This window comes from Lampetra planeri, chromosome 22 (genome assembly GCF_965212315.1).
Source record: "Lampetra planeri chromosome 22, kcLamPlan1.2.h2, whole genome shotgun sequence".
NCBI lineage: Eukaryota > Metazoa > Chordata > Hyperoartia > Petromyzontiformes > Petromyzontidae > Lampetra > Lampetra planeri.
In genome coordinates, this window is record NC_136128.1 from 10,025,801 (window position 1) to 10,043,977 (window position 18,177).

General features: G+C 47.2%; 1 protein-coding gene across 1 annotated transcript in view; it reads left to right on the forward strand.

Moving 5' to 3' along the window:
• The window catches only part of LOC144724998 (uncharacterized), an 87,770-nt gene extending 71,422 nt beyond the window's left edge, over window positions 1-16,348 (forward strand). Inside the window, exons 10-18 of the mRNA XM_078604394.1 lie at window positions 2,599-2,670; window positions 6,703-6,738; window positions 7,474-7,518; window positions 8,281-8,313; window positions 9,651-9,797; window positions 10,150-10,204; window positions 11,183-11,371; window positions 12,130-12,207; window positions 12,508-16,348. Of these exons, the coding sequence (XP_078460520.1) occupies window positions 2,599-2,670; window positions 6,703-6,738; window positions 7,474-7,518; window positions 8,281-8,313; window positions 9,651-9,797; window positions 10,150-10,204; window positions 11,183-11,371; window positions 12,130-12,207; window positions 12,508-12,695 (843 nt within the window). The 3' untranslated portion in view covers window positions 12,696-16,348. The remainder of the gene's footprint in view (window positions 1-2,598; window positions 2,671-6,702; window positions 6,739-7,473; window positions 7,519-8,280; window positions 8,314-9,650; window positions 9,798-10,149; window positions 10,205-11,182; window positions 11,372-12,129; window positions 12,208-12,507) is intronic.
• Window positions 16,349-18,177: the final 1,829 nt, after the last annotated feature.

The window sequence follows — 18,177 nt, forward strand, 5'->3', positions numbered from 1 at the left end:
CGACATTGTTCTGAGAAATAAATGTACGAATAACGAGCGTGAACAATTGTCCATTTTGTGTGGTGTCCTAACTAGCGCGTAACTGCAAGCGAAGAAAAACACAAAATCAACGGACGCTCTTCACGCGTGACCTACTTTGTTCGAGCTGGCTGGTTACTCTTGGAAACCGCGTTGTTGACATTCAATGAGTTTAGAAAGGTCTTGAATGTCGTTATAGGTTACCATATGGATTAAAATGTTATCCTAGTTAATTTTATATTGGCAGATTTATCCGTGACTATTCACCCTTGACCCTCACGTACGATATGATTTCACGCGTTTATAAATCGCCTAACGTACCCACCTTGGACAATGCCACGTACCCTCAGGGGTCTGCGTATCCCCCGATTGAGAACCACTGCGCTAGAGAATGTCATCGCCTCCTGATGAGGAGCCTTGAGACTCAGAGATGCGCTCCTGATGAAGCAAGCGGAAAAGGTTCCCTGGTTGCCGTTGGTCCGAATGAGCTCTTGGTTCACTCTAGAGAGCGATCATTACTCAATTAAATTCCGCGAGTGAACATTTCTGATCGATGGACGAATTCATTTACTCCTTACGTTGCCTTTAAAAGCAAGGGACAACTCACAAAATGTAATCGTTCTTACCTTGTCACCATACACCTTGGCCGTGTGTGAGAGTTCCTTTAAATAATTACAATCTCAAAAAAAAAACGCTGTTTAACGAGCACACACATCTTGCAGAGACAGCCCCTTGCCTTCAACGTCTGGCGTTTCGCCAGCTTCGATTCAAACAAGCCCGATTCTGCTGACGAGGCACTGTGTGTCGAAACCGGTCCACAGTTGTGTGTCCCAGTCTGCTGTGAGTGTCGTACCGATTCGGCACTGGTGACGGTATCGCTCCCAGAAGGCCGTGGGGGCCGATGGGTTGTACAATAATACTATTTTTTTTTGCTTTACGTGTGGAGACGGATACGTTCTTGCTGACGTGTTGTCCGCCTGATCTGTTTTGTTGTGTATCCAGCCAGATCCGTTGAACAAGTCATATGTTGAGATTGGATAATTCGAGAATCATTACACTGGTCAACAAAAAATAAAACATGTTTTTCTGGCCTGGACCTTTGCAGCTGTTTTAGACAAATTTCAGGGTGCTGATTCCAAATCTGATCTCAGATTTGCTCTATCACATCTCATTTTATGCTATCGGCATACCCCATTTTCATTGATTTTACCCGAAATTAACTCTGTCACTTATAATTGCAAGTTGTTGCGAGTCAGTGACTGCTTTAGTGTTAAAATATGGTGCTGTATTTTTAGGATAGTGTGTTTATAATATCATTTTATGTAGATATCCACATTTATTTATATTTTTCTTCTGCAGTTTTTATTGAAAATGCAATATTTGATATCTCAAAAACCTGATGTGATAGACAAAAACTGATGCCCGATTTGGAATCAGCACCCCAAAATAACCTTGGAATACCTAGGAATACCTTATGCCAGAAAAAGTGTGTTGACCAGTGTTATCGACCGCATTTCCATTCGAATGAATGGCAGTTCCGTTAAAACAACTGCAATCCATATCACGTGCCGGCTGAGAGGGAGTTTCACGTGGCAGCTGAGAGGGTGCTATGGTGACGAGATGTTAACTACCTCGCCTGGTATACAGGAGGCCATGGGTTCGATCCCAAACCTGTCGCCTGCTGTATATTTGGATTTTGCGTGTCTCGCTCCCACGTGGTCACGTGGCTTTTTCTCCGGGTCCTTCGGTTTTTCCCTCCACATTTAGAATCAACGTCATGCATTTTGGGTATTTGGCTGCCATACATTTCCACGTGATAAGCCACTTCGTTGAGCTGCAGTCTGAAAAAGAACTGCATAGCTCATTGGGCCTTATCTGGTAAAATAAAAAGTAAAGTTTAGTTTAGTTCATCTAGTTGGGTTCCGCTCACGTTTGGCAGAACGTGGCCGAAAACGACAGCCGTCTTAACTGCCGGGCGTGCCGCGGTGCTCTGAGCGATGTCCCCGTGCGTGCGGTGGGTTTTTCTCAGGGCTCTTGAGTTTCCTTCCCCGTGCCAAAGTCCTCGGCGGAATAAACCCAGCTGCTGGCAACGCACGAGGACGCCCACTCTCTAATTCCACGCAACGCGTCCCTGCGCTTGCCTTTACTCAGCCAGCGGCTCTTAGGCTTTTATCGGTTTGGCGGTTGCCCCCCCCCCCCCAAGTCAAGAAACACGGGTCCCCTGTCACCACCACCACCACCAACTCCTGGCAGCAATCGTCGCAAGAGATTTCCCCCTTCTTAAATGAGCCCGGAGAAGTCAGCGTTGGCAATTCCACGATCCCATGACGTATGTACGTATGTTGAACTTCTCTCGCACCGTACGCAGCCGATCATGCTAATCGGAGGTGCGGGGGGAAGGGCAACAAACGAGCACGCAACAGGCTGTTCTAAAGAAATGTGGCGAGTGTCTCAGTGCGTTGCGTCGCCAAGGCATGACACGAACAGACGTGACCCCCCAGCACCCTCCAGCACACCCCACCACCCCACCACCCCACCACCCCCCTACAGACGTTCACAATCTCTCCGTTGTGCCGGCAGGGCAAGCAAGGGGACGCGGGCTTCCCCGGCCTGCCCGGCTCGCCGGGACTGCCCGGAAGTCCGGGCTTGAAGGTACGTTTGTCCGTGGCTATCATCCGGCTGGGTCGGTGGCTCGGTCCAGCGGTCGCGTGTCGTTCTCGACTCGTTGTCGAGTCTTCTCGGTTGGAATTTAATTTGAAACTGAACTAAAACAATTTTTTTTATTTTAGCAGGTAAGGACCCACTGACCTGGCCACAAATGATCGCTCACCTAAGTGGCTTATCATCACGTGGACATTTATAGCAGTAGCAAAATCCTCTAAAACGCACGTTGATTCTAAATGTGGAGGACGTGGAGAAAAATGCACGCGAACACGGGGAGAGAGAGGGCGAGACACGCAAACTCCAAATATACAGCAGCAGGCGTCAAGGTCGGGAGTGAACCCATGACCTCCTGCATACCAGGCGAGGGAGATAACATCTCGCTATTACATCATTGCGGTGTGCGTGTATGTGTGCGCGTACTGACGGTACGAATTCGCAGTGTACACGATTCCCTAACGTCACAACGTATTAGGCACAGCGGTGACGTTGCTAGGGGAGCGTACGTATCGACGGCGGTGGAAGTATCTCACCCGTAACCCCTTTGGCACTTGACCAAGAGCTGAGAATTAGTTGCGAGGAAAAAGAGAGAAAAAAGATCCCGGAAAATAACTCGATTGGGATTTCACATCGCCGTCTTCACTCCCCCACTGGGAGACGCCCCCCCCAGCCCGCCACATGGAGGCCAGGCACTGAGTCACCGCGTGCCGTGCAAGGACAGCTGCCACTGGGGGTGCCCTTGCAATTGTTCGAGATGTGACGTGAGTTGCTTGCCGCGTGTAAAATGCACCGAAGGCCCCCCCCCCCCACCGGCTCGGAGGATGCTCTGTAGGGAAAATAAAAAAGTTATTTAAAAATAAGTAAAAAACAAACCTCTATCGTTACTTTCATTGTTACTCTTGCGCGCATCACACTCGCCACAAATCGCGCTAACGTGGCGCCATCAATCTCGTTGTTGGTCTGGCGGCGCTTTGTGCGCGGAATTCTCAGCTCTTGGGTCAAGTGCCATGGTAGCGAGATGTTAACTAGCTCGCCTGGTATATAGGATGGTCGTAGGTTCGATCCCGACCCTGACCCCCGCTGTGTATTTGGAGTTTGCATGTCCTCTCTCCCCGTAGTCGTGTGGATTTTTCTCCGGGTCCTTCGGTTTTTCCCACCACATTTAGAATCAACATCGTGCGTTCAGAGCATTTGGCTGCAATACATTTCCACGTGCTGATAAGCCACTTCGTTGCGCTATCGTTGGTGGCCAGGTCGCTTCTGAAGAAAGAGCTATACAGCTCAGTGGGCCTTACCTGGTCAAATAAAAAATAGTTTTGGAAGTGCCAGAGGTACGGTGAGACGCGTTCACCGCTCACTGGTCCGCTGTTCCCAGTACATTAATCTATTTATAAACGCGCGAAGGTTTTTTTCATTTGCGTACTGTAAATGGAATTTAAAAAAAACCTTTAAGCCCACTCCTTGAGAACGTGCTCTTGCCAACAACATCTGGCAACTCGGCAGCATTGTTTAACAAGCCTGACTTTGCTGATGAGAACCAGAGGGACGAAATGGTTGAGAGCTTGCTTGCTTGCTCGCTGGCGAAAGCAAATGCGGCTGGATAATCGTGGTTTGGAAAGCCAAGAGGTCAAGGGACCTCTAACGTCTTCGTTATTTCTGGAGAGACGCAGAATGGGGGCGCTGCTTCAACTTGGGAGTAGAGCGGTGACGATGTTAGGTCGTGACAAGTCTAAAGCCGCCAGTGAAGAGCTTTGTCGGTCAGATTCGGACCGATACGTTGGCACGTGTTGATCATATTTTTTGTGTGTGTGTGACAAATCCCGTTGGGTGGTGGAGGGGTCAATGACGAGAATTTTGGCGTAAAAAAAACTACTGCCACGTGGCCTCAACCTTAAAACGAACGTGGATTGGTGGCGTAGTGGTTTGCACATTGCGCCGTGAAGCCGGCTAGCTGAATGAATACCTCCACGTCAAATTATTATTATATATTTTTTTTACACATCGCATCAGCCGCGTGGCCTTCTGGGACTGTATCATTTCAGCAGAATAGGTTCAACACAAGCAAAACTCTGGACCGGTTTTCACGTGCAGTGTCTCGTCAGGAGAGTGATGCTCGCTAAAAATAGATGTTTAAAGGCAAGAACCCTCCCTGTTCGGCATGGGTTACGGTTCTATGCAAAATTGTATAATACATAACACAAAATAATAATAGAATCTTGATTTGAAGCTTTAGGGACTGCAGGAATCCATACTCTTTGGTTCTTTCGGTAAAGTCACGTAGGTATAAAATAAAATAAATCACGACGTTTCGGGCACAACACAAGCGTCGGTCATCAGGTGGGAAAGCATGATACAATATTAGTAACAAAATAAATAAGGAGACAATACACTTTCACAGATCTGTCCCTCCACGTAAAAACATGAAAGTATGTTTTACTCATTCCATCAGCCGCACGGCCTTCCGAGAGCAAGTGATATCTGATGTGGTCTCGCCCCCCAAGACAAAGATCCCCCGTATAGGCTTAACAGACTGTTGGGGCAAGTGCTGTTAGCGAGCACCTATGAAGGCGAGCATAGCACAGAAGAGGGTGGGTGGCCAGCACCACGCCCGGCCGCCTTTGTCTCCCAATTGGCAATGTTTACACACCACACCAACTACTCATTTCAGGGTGAGTCGACCTAGGGGAGGCCCAGGACTGGTTTAGATAATCGTCACTGGTGCTAACCGCTACACCACCCTACCATCTCCCCACCCCCACTTCACTATACAGTACTGACCAGCGTGGAGAAGTATGGTCAATCAAAGGACCGCACGTATATTTTTCTATTCACTTCACAGTCACATTACTGGCTGTTTTTATCGTTCGCAAAAATCTTCGTCTTTTTTTTGTATTTTCCCATTTTTTATTAGCTCATGTTTTAGAGTGGTTCCTTTCAAAGGATCTGGAAGATGAACAATGGATTTTTTTAAATTTGTGCTCAATGTATATGAACCCTTCTGCGGCTTTCCCTGTGGTTTCCCCCGCAACTTTCACGGACGTGGATCTTTGCCTGGTGCATTTAGGGGCCATCCATTTAGTGCGTACTCATGGAGGGGGGGGGGGTTAACCCAAATGCGTACGCTTGCGTATGGGTGGTCTACTGACAATGTACCTACGCGTAGGAAACGGGGGGGGGGGTGAAGCCTCGATAATAATTGGTCTACGTTGGCCTTCAAATGCGCCACAGTTCAGCTTCTTCAGCTGTCAGACAACAAGTACCACCGGAAGAAGTTGGATTGTGGGAGAGGTGTCACTTGTGTGCCACCGTGCCCCTGACTGCAGCTATCACGCAAGCTCGGCAACATAAGTGGCCAAGGAACGCAAACTTAAGTCTTTAATGCAGCCGGCGGTGGAATTTCCGTTTGCCTAAACACGTTAATGTTATTAATCCTCGATCGTTTCTGCGTGGATTAAATATCGGCCGTTCTATAGGATTCGCGGGGGGGGGGGGTGCGTCAAGCGTGCGTACGCAGGTGGGGGGAGGGGGGTGTACAAAGTCCGCGTGCGTACAGGGAGGGGTAGGGGGGTCACGTTTTGACAGATTTTTTGCGTAACCTACTCAATGGATGGCCCCTTATCCACCAATGCGATGCAATGGTTCCCTCTAGTGCCTAGGCCAGGGATTGGTAACATTTCAAAGAAGGTTGAGACATTTTCGTTATTAGTATTATAATTAATGTTGTCTGTTTATTGTGTTCTTTGGAATCTTTGACGCTTAATATCTTCTGATCTACGAAGCCGAACGAGCTGAAATTGTCCGCACAGACTCGCTGCCTCGCGTGACAATTCAAAACCAAAAAAAACGGTCCAGGTGCCACCCATCGTTGTCCTATTCGTGTTTTTAACTAAATGTTCGTCATTAAAAATCGTGTTTTTAACTAAAATGTTCATCATTAATGATCGTTTTTTTAACTAAAATGTTCATCATTAATAATCGTTAACCGCTTTGCTGTTGTTGGGTTTTTGGTTTTTTTGTCGACAGGGAGACAATGGACAGAACGGCCGTACGGGTGCACAGGTCAGTGCTCGCGATGACCCAAGACGCCCGCAATACTTCTTTTTTTACGGTCGAGCGTTTCAATTGCGCCACGTTTGATCGCGGCCACTTTTTGCGGACGATGACATGGAACAGTGGGGCGCACGCAGAAACTACTAAACTTTTAAAACCATTAAACTATTCAACTATTTTCTATTTTACAAGGTAAGGCCCACTGAACTATGCGGTTCTTTTTCAGACTACAGCTCAACGAAGCGGCTTATCACGTGTAAATGTATGGCAGCCAAATACCCTAGATGTGTGACGTTGATTCTAAATGTGGAGGGAAAAACCGTAGGACCCGGAGAAAAAGCCACGTGACCACGGGGGGAGCGAGACACGCAAAATCCAAATATACAGCAGCAGGCGACAGGGTCGGGATCGAACCCATGACCTCCTGTATACCAGGCGAGGTAGTTAGCATCTCGTCACCATAGCACCCTCTCAGCTGCCACGTGAAACTCCCTCTCAGCCGGCACGTGTTATGGATTGCAGTTGTTTTAACGGAACTGCAACCTGTCTATCACAAATGGTAGCTCAAAGAAGTGGCTTATCGTGCGAGACGGGAGTTGAACAGGAGCCCGGAGTTGTGAAGGACGCATGGCTGGGGGACGGGGGGGGGGCGGAGGGAATTCCAGACCTGGACTTCATTCCCTCGTTCGGACGATTCCTCGCGACAAACACGCGGCCTCTGCGGCGTTTTTTGTGCCTTTGCAGGGAGATCCCGGGATCGAGGGTCCGCAGGGGATTCAGGGACCCAAGGTGTGTCGCGTGTGTCTTCGTCTTGTGTCCGTGACGTGCGTTGGTGCTGGCCACCCATCCCCCCTCGTGCGCCGTGCCCGGCTTTCATCGGCGCTCGCGAAGAGCACTTGCTCAAACAGTCTGTTAAGGCGACACGGGAGATCTCTGTCCATGACGTGTGAGTGTGTGTGTGTGTCGCTGTAAACGTACCGGTTGTGACCAGGCCATTCATGACACTGCCGATTTAACAACAGATTCGTTGATTTTATTGGTTTTTTTTGTTCACGGTTTGTGTATTGAGTAACGTGGAAGAATCAATTACTTACAATTTATGCTCATCATATCGACATTTAATGCAAGTTAGTGCATTCGGCTGCGATCTGAAACCATTATAGAGGTGTTTTGGGTTGTATCGCTCCAGAATTCTGGCTGTCGCCTGATGATGCTGGTTGTGATTATCAGCGAAACATCACGACACTCGAATTGTAAATGTTGTGGGTTTGCTCTCCAACACACAAGCGGCGTGCTGAACTAGTAACTGATTGACACGATTTGTTTACGTGATAAACCCTTAATATTTTGCTGGGTCGCGTGGTGGCAGGTTTAACGACGCATTTATGTTTACGTAAATCGAATCCAAAAGAACCTCCATTATGGATATTGGTCGCGAAAGCCTACTTACGTGCTAAAATAATATCTGAATGCGTGTGTGTGAGAGAGAGAACGATTGTGTGTAATGTGCTTATGTTCTGTGTGTGGCCGATCCCCTTTCTGAACCTGCAGGGGGACCCCGGGAAAAATGGAATCAAAGGAGAGGTAGGGATGATGATGATGATGTCGGTGGTGGTTGAGTCTGATGTCTGCTTGTATTGAACTAGTGTCGGGGGACATTCAGTGAAACGTAGAAAATACATTCATTTATTAGCAAACACCCATCTCTAAAGTGTCGCGATTAACCAGGGGTGGAGTTGCTAGCTTGTCTGTCTGCTATTCTTAGGTTTTTTCGGTAAAGTCACGTAGGTAAAACATCAAAATTTAAAAAAAAAAATTTCATTAATTTTGATGTTTTACCTACGTGACTTTACCGAAAAAAAACTAAGAATATGATTCCTTGCAGTCACGAAAGCTTCAAATCTAGAATTGTCTGTATGCTCTTCGTGTTTTAGTTTGTTGTCCTTCCCCCGCACCTCCGATTAGCGCTTTCGGCTACGTACGGTGCGAAAGAAGCTCAACGAACGTACAACGGCTCCGTCCCCAGTGGGTCTATAACCCCACTGCACGCTGCGACCGCACGACGCAGTGCGCACCACACCCTCACCTCGTGCCAGTGCGACTGATTCCCATGCGCTGCTACGGAGAAAAGGCACTCATATTCTTGGTTCTTTCGGTAAAGTCACGTAGACAGAAAATCAAAATAGACCGCTTGTGTTGCGATCGAAACGTCGTGGTTTTTTTTTACGTGACTTTACCGAAAGAACCAAGAATATGAATTCCTGCAGTCACGAAAGTTTTTCTAAAGGAGAAAAAAAAACTTCGACGGAGCCGGCCACTGCGCCCGCACGCCCGAGAACCGACTTCCCCGCAAAGATCCTCTTCTCCCGGCTCTCAAGTGGGCAGCAAGTGGACTAGGGGCAGGGCAAAAGGGAAGCGGCGGTTCAATGACACCCTCGAGTCCTCGCCGAGTGAGCGTCGACTACTTCGGCCCTTCGAACACCGGGAGAAGCAGCAGCAGCAGCCTGCCGACCCGCCTAAGTGGGTGGGCGCCGCCGTAGTCCACCGGGCCACGGAGGGATGCCCACGTCGAGACCCTGATGACGTCTTGACGCCAAAGTGGATCGCCGCCAAGAAGGAGAAAGCACAAAGGAAGCCGACCCCGGGGCACTGCGGATGGTGGAGGGAAAAAAAGCGGAGGACCAGGGGAGGGGAATTTTCAGGCGACCATTGGGGAGAGAGAGAGACGCGCAAACTCGATAGATACAGCAGGCATCAGGGTCGGGGTTGAACCCACAACCTTCTGTATACCAGGCGAATCCATGCATTGTCACTGCCTACAGCTGCTGCTCACGCTGACGCCACTTTGCTTTCTGCTCTTGTTGTTGTTTTGTTGTTGTTGTTGTTGTTGTCGTTGCTTTTACTGCACGCGGTGCGACCAGCGAGGGAGTCACGGCGTGCCCGGGGAGCGCGGCTTGGACGGGCGCAGGGGCGAGATGGGGCCACAGGGGCCCACGGGGCCGAAGGGCCCGCGGGGCCTCGACGGGGAGAGGGGGGTGCAAGGGCTTCCAGGGGCCCAGGGAAAACCGGTACGGATCGCTCGCCATCGCTCGTTGTCGTCGTCGTTGTTGTTGTTTTCTCATTGTCCGACCTTCTTCTCGGCTCCGTTCTAACCGTGCTGTGGCCGTTGTCATCGTCTCGTCGAGGCCAACGTCTTATTTGTAGCGTCTCGTGCGGCCCGCTGAAAAGGTGGTAACGCAGAACTACTTCCGAAGTGACCTTTTCATACGCACACTCTTCTATTATCCCACGTGCACTGGGCTTATCTATATAAATGTACGTATATAAAACAATGTTCACGCGCGGCACCTACACGTGCTCGTTTTTGGAACTTCGCGTGGGTCGCTCACCGGTTGCTTGTGCGCTCGCTCTTCATCGCAGGGCACCCCGGTGTCGGATGAGCACATCCGCAAGGTGTGCTACGACATGCTGAGAAGTAAGTTCCCCGCGGCGGCTTGCTGCGCTTCGCGTGGGTCTGAGCAAACCTCCGGCCGCCCGGATCACCCTCGCAAACGAGACTCTATCCTGGCCTCTCACCCTGTTAAAGCTGAACGGATTTGAACGTGAAGCGCTGAAGTCGCACGAACGATGCGGTTTCCAGGCTGCCGCCGCGCGTCGATTGTCGTGGCGTCCGACGTTTCGTTCCACGTGCTGGGGGCTCTTTCACGGGCGTAAATGTCGGACGTCGTGTCGATCGAGCGCGGAAACCTCCGCTAGAGCGTACACGACGAGTGGCTTCGTTTGTTTGCATTTGTACTGAAAAAAAATTAACAAAGAAATAATTAAAATAAAAAAAACATTATATTCCGCCCTTTGTCAATACACTGCTACATGACGATCTGTTCACGCCAAACATTAACTTAAGGTGAACAAAACACTGTAAATTCAGTGTACACGTCCGTGCATTCATGCGAGTGTCTCTATGTACAAATGTGTGCGACGGTAAAATTCACCTCCCTCCCCACCCCCACCAAAAAAACACTTAAAACATTTACAAATCCAATTTGTTCTTCACATTTCACCAAACTTTTGACGCTGCGCGTGCCGTCAGCCACGAAGCTTTTTTTTACTTCTCATGGACTTGAATTGAGAAGCACCCGTACGTAGTTCGATGTCTGTGTTGCAACTCCAGCTGCTGGAGTTACAACTCAGACATGTGTGAATTCCACCCATGCCCTCAGAGACGTTAGTTCACTTAGGGACCCACAGACTCGCACAGAGACCCTTAGACTCACACAGAGACCCTTCGACTCACACAACACGTTCCACCGTTTGTTGCGGCGCGCCCCGCAGTCACATTTGGCTGATCATTTTATTTTCAATTTCATGGAGGGAATCGGTCGTCGATTGTGCTGCGCTGAACAAACCGGGCGGACCTCTGACCGTTCGTACCCCGTCCCCCCCCCTTATCCAGCCCAGCTCCCGGCGATGGTGCACAGCTCCCGGCCGGCGTGCGAGCCGTGCGTGTCGCGGGACGGCGTCCCCGGCACCCCCGGATCGCCGGGCTCGCCCGGAGAGAGGGGCTTCCAAGGGTTCCCGGGACAGGCGGGCCGCATGGGCCTGCCCGGCATTCCTGGCCAGCCCGGCACGGAGGGCCTGAAAGGTGCGCGGCGACGTGCGTCGTTTGTGTGTGTGTCGTTTGTGTGTGTCCGTGTCGTACACGCGGCATGTGCATCCGCCGGTCGTCTCAGTCAGGCGACCCATGGCACCTCGTGTCTGTCCCGTGACCTCCTGCCAGCGGGTCTTCAACATGTCACGGCGGCCTCAAAGTGCACCCCGCCTGGCACAAGTGCCGTGGTGACGTCACCGCCACTTAGTGGGGAGCGGCGGTTGTTGTTGTACGCACTGAGCGGTAGCGCTACATCGCAGTCATGTTAGTGGGGGAGGCCTTCATCCAGCAGTGGATTGACAAAAGGCTCTGCATGTTATACGTGTGCGCACACGTCACCCGATAACCTCGCCAATAGCCGAATTATTGAGTGGTGCTGCCGCCGGTGGCAGTGGTGCACAAGCAACGTCAATGAATATAAACCATCACACTTGTTCCGGTCAGCGGCTTTTGACTGGCCATCGAACAAAGATTGTGGCCACATCGCGCGCTTTCAGATGGTCTTCTGCGACAGTCTGGAACGCTCTTCCTTCCGATACTCAGAAGCCACTGGAGCCACGCACTTTAAAATTATCACGATTGAGAACCAATTTCTTGAAAACTGTTTCTTGTGTTAAGTTTGTTGTCCTTCCACCACACCTCCGATTAGCACGGTTGGCTATGTACGGTTTGAAAGAAGTTCAACATATATACCTACATACGTGCATCTATGTGTGACTCGTGATGCTGTGTCTGCCCCTACGCACACGCAGGCGAAACAGGCAACAAGGGCGAGAAGGGTGGCAGAGGGGTGGGATACTCTGGTGTAGATGGGCCACCTGGCCTCCCAGGTAAGTCCATGCGATGAAAATTAAAGTGAGTTCTTGAAACATACCTCATGAGATTTCTTCAGAGCTCCACGTTCTGGAAACTTCTTTAGTTCCTCAAGTTCTGGTTCCACACCTCCAATTAATGATCACTGTTGGCTGCGTGCGGTGTGAAAGAAGGTCAACATTCCTACATACGAGCAACGCTTGGTTCAACTGCGTAAAACCTGTGCAGTCGTGCGTGCTTACCAGGCTCAATATCTCGGCTTGTTAACCGAACACTTCCTCTGTTACCCCGTTCCTCCCCCTTGCCTTCTCACGCAGGCCCCCCAGGGCATCCAGGGGAGGGGAAGGACGGCCGTCCGGGAAAACCAGGACCCCCTGGGAAACACGGCGATCCTGGGAAACCGGGGCTGACGGGCCTGCCGGGACCCCCGGGGATCTGCGATCCCTCCTTGTGCTATTTTGCAGGAGGGGGCCGGAACCCCTTTAGCAAGGGCCCCAACTACTGAGAGGGCGTCTGTATAATAAATACAAAAATACATGAATTTAAAATTAAGACCGATGATGATGATGGGGTTAATGAGGAGGGATATAAAAACATGTTTTTTTTAAACATTGCAAGTGTAGTTCTGTTGTTACGTCGCAAAATGAAAGACCCAAATTGTTCCTCTTTTCTTGTGCAGTTTCGGAGAGGTGCTCTTAGTTATCTTCGATAAGGAGATGTATTGCCAGAAACAAGACCTTGTTAACGCCACACGCTCTCAAATGGGAGGATGGGAACGTCACATTTTCACAGTCAAATATACAACAATAGTCATTCCACTTGTTTATCCAAATAAGCCTCATCCGAGTCTTAAGACTCATGTGGGAAAGTGCTGCCCCCTACTGTGTTCACCAGAGGTCGCTTGAAGGGATCTCGGAGGTAGCTCTGTAATATCCGCTTCCGTTGGCCGCTCGTCAACACGATGGCCTCGCACTGCTCTGTGAGAGTTCCCAACGGATGTTTCATCTCGTGACAAAATGCCGGCAGTACAATCGAGGTACACCTGGGATTAACACACAAACACACCAAAGAAAACCTGACACTTTTTTAAATATGAAATCCACCCACTCGCGTGTCCACCGTCCATCCGCTACGTGCGCTTATGGCACCGCTGGCATTCCTGTGAAACTGTGAGCCTGTGAAGGGTCACGTTACGGTTATTAAATAACACCTCCCTGAGGCTGATTTGGATATCAGACGGGTTTTTTTGCACACAGGGCATCTACAAAGCTTTGTGTTTTTTGTCCGTTTCCACTGAAGTTAGTGTCCAATGCGGTGTTGAAATTTCGACTTTGAAAATGTTACTTTTATCATCCACTGTCTGAGACAGTTTTTTTTTAATCACTGCTTTAAAGGGTTTGCCGTCTTTATTGATCCAACAGTTACAGTTGAGCCTGTGATATTTTATACTGTGGCTCCAACACAATGGTTTTTAATTGAGGGTTGTGGGTTGTTATTTTTTTTTCTCCACGTTAATATTGTGGGATGCAAAGGAGTACAGTACTTACAAATTCTCTCTTACATTTTTTTTTATCACGACCCACGTTATGCTCAGGAACCAAATTCACGATATTTTAGTGTCTTTAATGATAAAACATCGACGTAATACAATGACAATAAAGCCAAAAGGTACAAATATTTTTTTTCAAATGCAAAAAACAAAACAACACAAATGTATTTTCACGCTTGTTCAAATGTTATGTGTTTTTCATGTTGTTTTTATCGCCTATGTTTTAAATGAACAGGCATGTGGGTGTTTATCAATTTAAGTTCCGTTACCTCCTAATTGGCAATGTGTTAGTTATTTATGTATTATCTCATATACGTGATGCTAGACATTTCCTATTAGATTTAGTTTTTATATTAGCTTTGTTCTTTTGCATTGAGGACCTATAGTGAATTGATGGGCAAATGCCGCTTCATAGGTCAGAGTGGCATAGAGTCGCATCAACGATAATATAATCAAACACTGCGACGACTGTCTGAAAATGCTCACCAGTAAAAATATACAACCCAGAGTACTTATTTGGTAAACTGAAAGACACCATCTCCGGATCAGCAATTCATTAACGGATTATATTAGGAGGTTTTCAAACCACTTTTGAATATGGCTCAATAATTAGTTTAGATTTTTTCCCCCTACTGGAAGATCTTCCTAGTTTTAATCACCAAGATTGAAGCTTCATTTGTACTTTGAATGATTGTCCCGTGCACTGGGAGATGTACTATTGTCAAACAAACCCTTGAAAGGCATTCCTTCAGAATTACAATTTGACTGCAACATTTGTAAAGGTTCCAGCAAGCTTCATCCACTGCTAGTTTTTTAGTTGCCCTCTTCACTGCTCATCTGCCGTTGAGTTTTTTTTTTGATACAAGTTAAAATGTACAATCCCAATTGGTGACGGAGGAGCCAGTTAGTACCCACTTAACTCGATCGTGGCGCATGTGTTTCATGAAACATTTAGTATTTATACACACCGTCTACACGTGCATATAAACACATGTAAATAATGGAAATGTAAAAAAATATATAAATACACATACAGCAAATCAATTAAGTATCAAATACGCAGTTTATAACCGTAAATAACGGCTTTTTTCTTGGAGGTCTGTCAATTAAAATAAAAAAGCTTAAGTGGGAATGATAGTGTGGGGGTGGGGTGTGTCACAAACTAAAATATCAAAAACCTCAACATGACATTGATCCGTGTGATTGGCTGAGGCCTTGTGGCTTAACCCAAAATCCATTATGGGATCAGAGTATTGGCTCCGGCAACCTGCTTTTTAACGTTAAACAATTACAGTACTTTATTGATAACCCGGTGTTTAACATTGCACTAGATTAACATCAACATTCATTGGTGCTTCGAAAACATTGAGAAAGGCTTAGAAAAAAAAGTGTGTCTGAGGAAATGTTATTTTGTTAATTATTGTATTCCTCGCATTGTTGATGATTCTGGTGCTACTGTAAATCACAAAGTGACGATGGCCTCAATCGGCGATGCTTTTTGAATCCGCGGTTGGCAACCTATGGCCTCACCGGGCCAGTCCACGAGGCTGTGATGAAGTGTTCCTCGGAACTGCTGCAGATATACTCAAAATTTCGTCACAAAACGACTGCATTTCATGGTGATATGTAATTGATGCTATGGCGATTCGACAAAAAAAAAACATGCTGAAGGTTTACAGTGGTCCGTAGGCACTAAAAAGCTTAGCAACCACTGCTCCAAATTATGCTTTTAATCAGTAATCCTCACACGCTCAGTATACTTTAGGAATTGCTAAAGTCTCACGAATATGCTCTGCAATTTGGCATCGTAAGTGGCACTAGCAATGAATGCACTTAGGTAAATTAATCTGCATGGACTATTTGATTAAAGTTTTGAACGCACGGGACTGTATTGTTATGCTGCGGAGAATTGTTTTCAACTTGATCGGGGTGAATCGGCTCTAAGTTGCATTTTATTAAAATTGTCTGCCTGAGTTGAATGCATTACCGTATTACGTGAAATGTGTGAACTTCTGAAGGAACTTACATGGCAGGGCTCTTGAAGACAACAAGGGCTCTTGTAACAAAGAGACGGAGATTTAAACATGGACCAATTCAGGCTTGCCGATTCATTTCCTTAATTTCCAAATTGGCCACACGCAGGTGGCATTCAAAGTTAATTTACAGAGATGTACATATGCTCTAGAAATTACTTTCAGAATAATGTTAACGAATCAATTGATAATCGATGACCCCCAATGCTCATGTGAAATCTAAAACTCAGTCATACTTCATTTCGTTTATGAGAACGTGTGTATTTGGGTTTTCTTTTACATAGAACCCAATTCCTTGCTCACCGCGACACAGCCTTAGTGCTGTTTTGGCCAAGGAAATCCTTGAGGTCTAATACCCATTATTGTGCCCGCTAATTAGTACGTGACCATCGTGAAGGGGTCACAGTCCCCCGTAATTCTGAGCGTTTAACTGTGTGGAGGTTTTTTTGTGTTTCAATTTGGGAGTCTTGTGACATTAAAAAGGTTACCATATTCAAATATGATTTGTCAATTTCATGGTTACATTTCCTGCATTTCTCTCCATGATCTGGGTGACCAATAAAAGTCTGTACATTTTTTGGTGTAATTTCATATTTTATGGAAATTGAAAGACATTTTCTATAGTACAATTCTGTTTTTCTTGCCCAATAAGGCACTGTACATTGTGGGTTAGTGCTCTGCACCATAAACCTAGTGATCTAAGTTTGAATCCATATCACGAGTTATCCATCGGTGGTGAATGTCTGAACATGGTTCTGGGCCCATCTCCCTTCACCAACACACATTGACCAGCATGGTGAAGTATGGTCAAACAACTCTCATGACACACCGTGGGGAGGCCTTCATCCATTCGCACGGTTGGCTACGCACGGTGTGAACAAAGTTCATGTATGTAGTGCGCATCTTGAAATAAAGAGATTGCAAGTTCAAATCCTCGTTGCAGGTCAACGTAGCTTTTTATCTCTCCATGGTCGATAAAGTCAGCAACACTAGGTCACCAGTGATCTGTCGATAAACTGGCGTCTGGCATAGGATCATGGAACTTCCACAACTGGCTCAAGGAAGTTAACTTGTCAGCTTAACACGTAGGCTTTCATGACCAATTTCATCCATAATACATGTTTTTTTTCGGTTAGATCGCCTAAATATATAACAGGAGGATTTCTCCACAAATCTGGCTGTCGCCTGATGAAGCTAGTTGTAATTACCGGCAAAACGTCACGGAACTCTAATTGCAGATGTTGTGGATTTACTCTTCAACACACACTCGGTGTGCTGAACTGGTAACGAATTGGCACGTTCTGTTTACGTGACAAACCTTACGAATTGGCTGTGTCGGGTGGTGGCGGCTTTAACGACACATTTATATTTACGTTATCAAACCTATAAAACCTCTATAATGGAAGTTAACTTGTGATGAGCACCACCCTAAGTTCGTCTGAGGTGGAAACCACTCGGATTCTTTTCACTTAAATCGCAAAAAACGGTTCCCTCTCAGTATATTTGCGGTTAACTAGTTCAGATACTGCATCGAACCTGGATAGAATATATGTTGAACTTCTTTTGCACCGTACGTAGCCAAACACGCTTATCGGATGTGCGGGGGAAGGACAACAAACACTAAACACTAAAAAGCAGTGTTAAAGTACCTGCTTTTAAAGAAACTGCTTTTAGGCGAGAGTGCTTGGAGGCAGCAGGTGATATAAAATTGGGCTGCGTATGGCCAGGAGATGACACTGCAGTAATGGACTGCTGAATGTATCCGTGTGAAGCTCCTGAGTGATTACCACCTCGTGTGGATGGAGGTTTCCTTGGCGAGCCCAGTGGCCTCCCGCATGTAAAACATTTTAAAAGTTTCGATTTAAAGCTTTCGTGACTGCATGGATTCATCTTCTTGAAAGAACCAAGAAGTTGTTTTAAAAGCAAACAAACATCTCAATGTAGCAGTAAAAATAAATGTGTCTTGAGACTCGATGAGACTCCCGTGTTAATTCGAGGGCATTCGCACTCTGTAGTACCACTAAGAATTAAAATCCTGGAATGACAGTTTGAAATAAAAGCCAAATCAACAGTTCCCTCAAAGAGTAGATTTCTAATGTTAAGTCCCTGTGTTAACTGTAAGGGTTGTCAACCCTCCCAGATTGGTCGGGAGTCTGTACCAGAATTGGCATCGATCTCCCGGTGACTACTGAAAGCAATCCGAGAGATTTTGATGAAGGATATTTTAAGAAAGTAAATTAATTGAGCCAGACTTGGCAACCAAAGTTAACCGTTAATTTGGAAATTACTGAATACTAACACTGCAAATAACCAGACAACACGTCTCCTAGTATCTGTCCTTCCACATAAAACACATTTATGCGGATGGAGCTGGTAGGAACGTTGGGTTGCTCGGTCAATGGCCA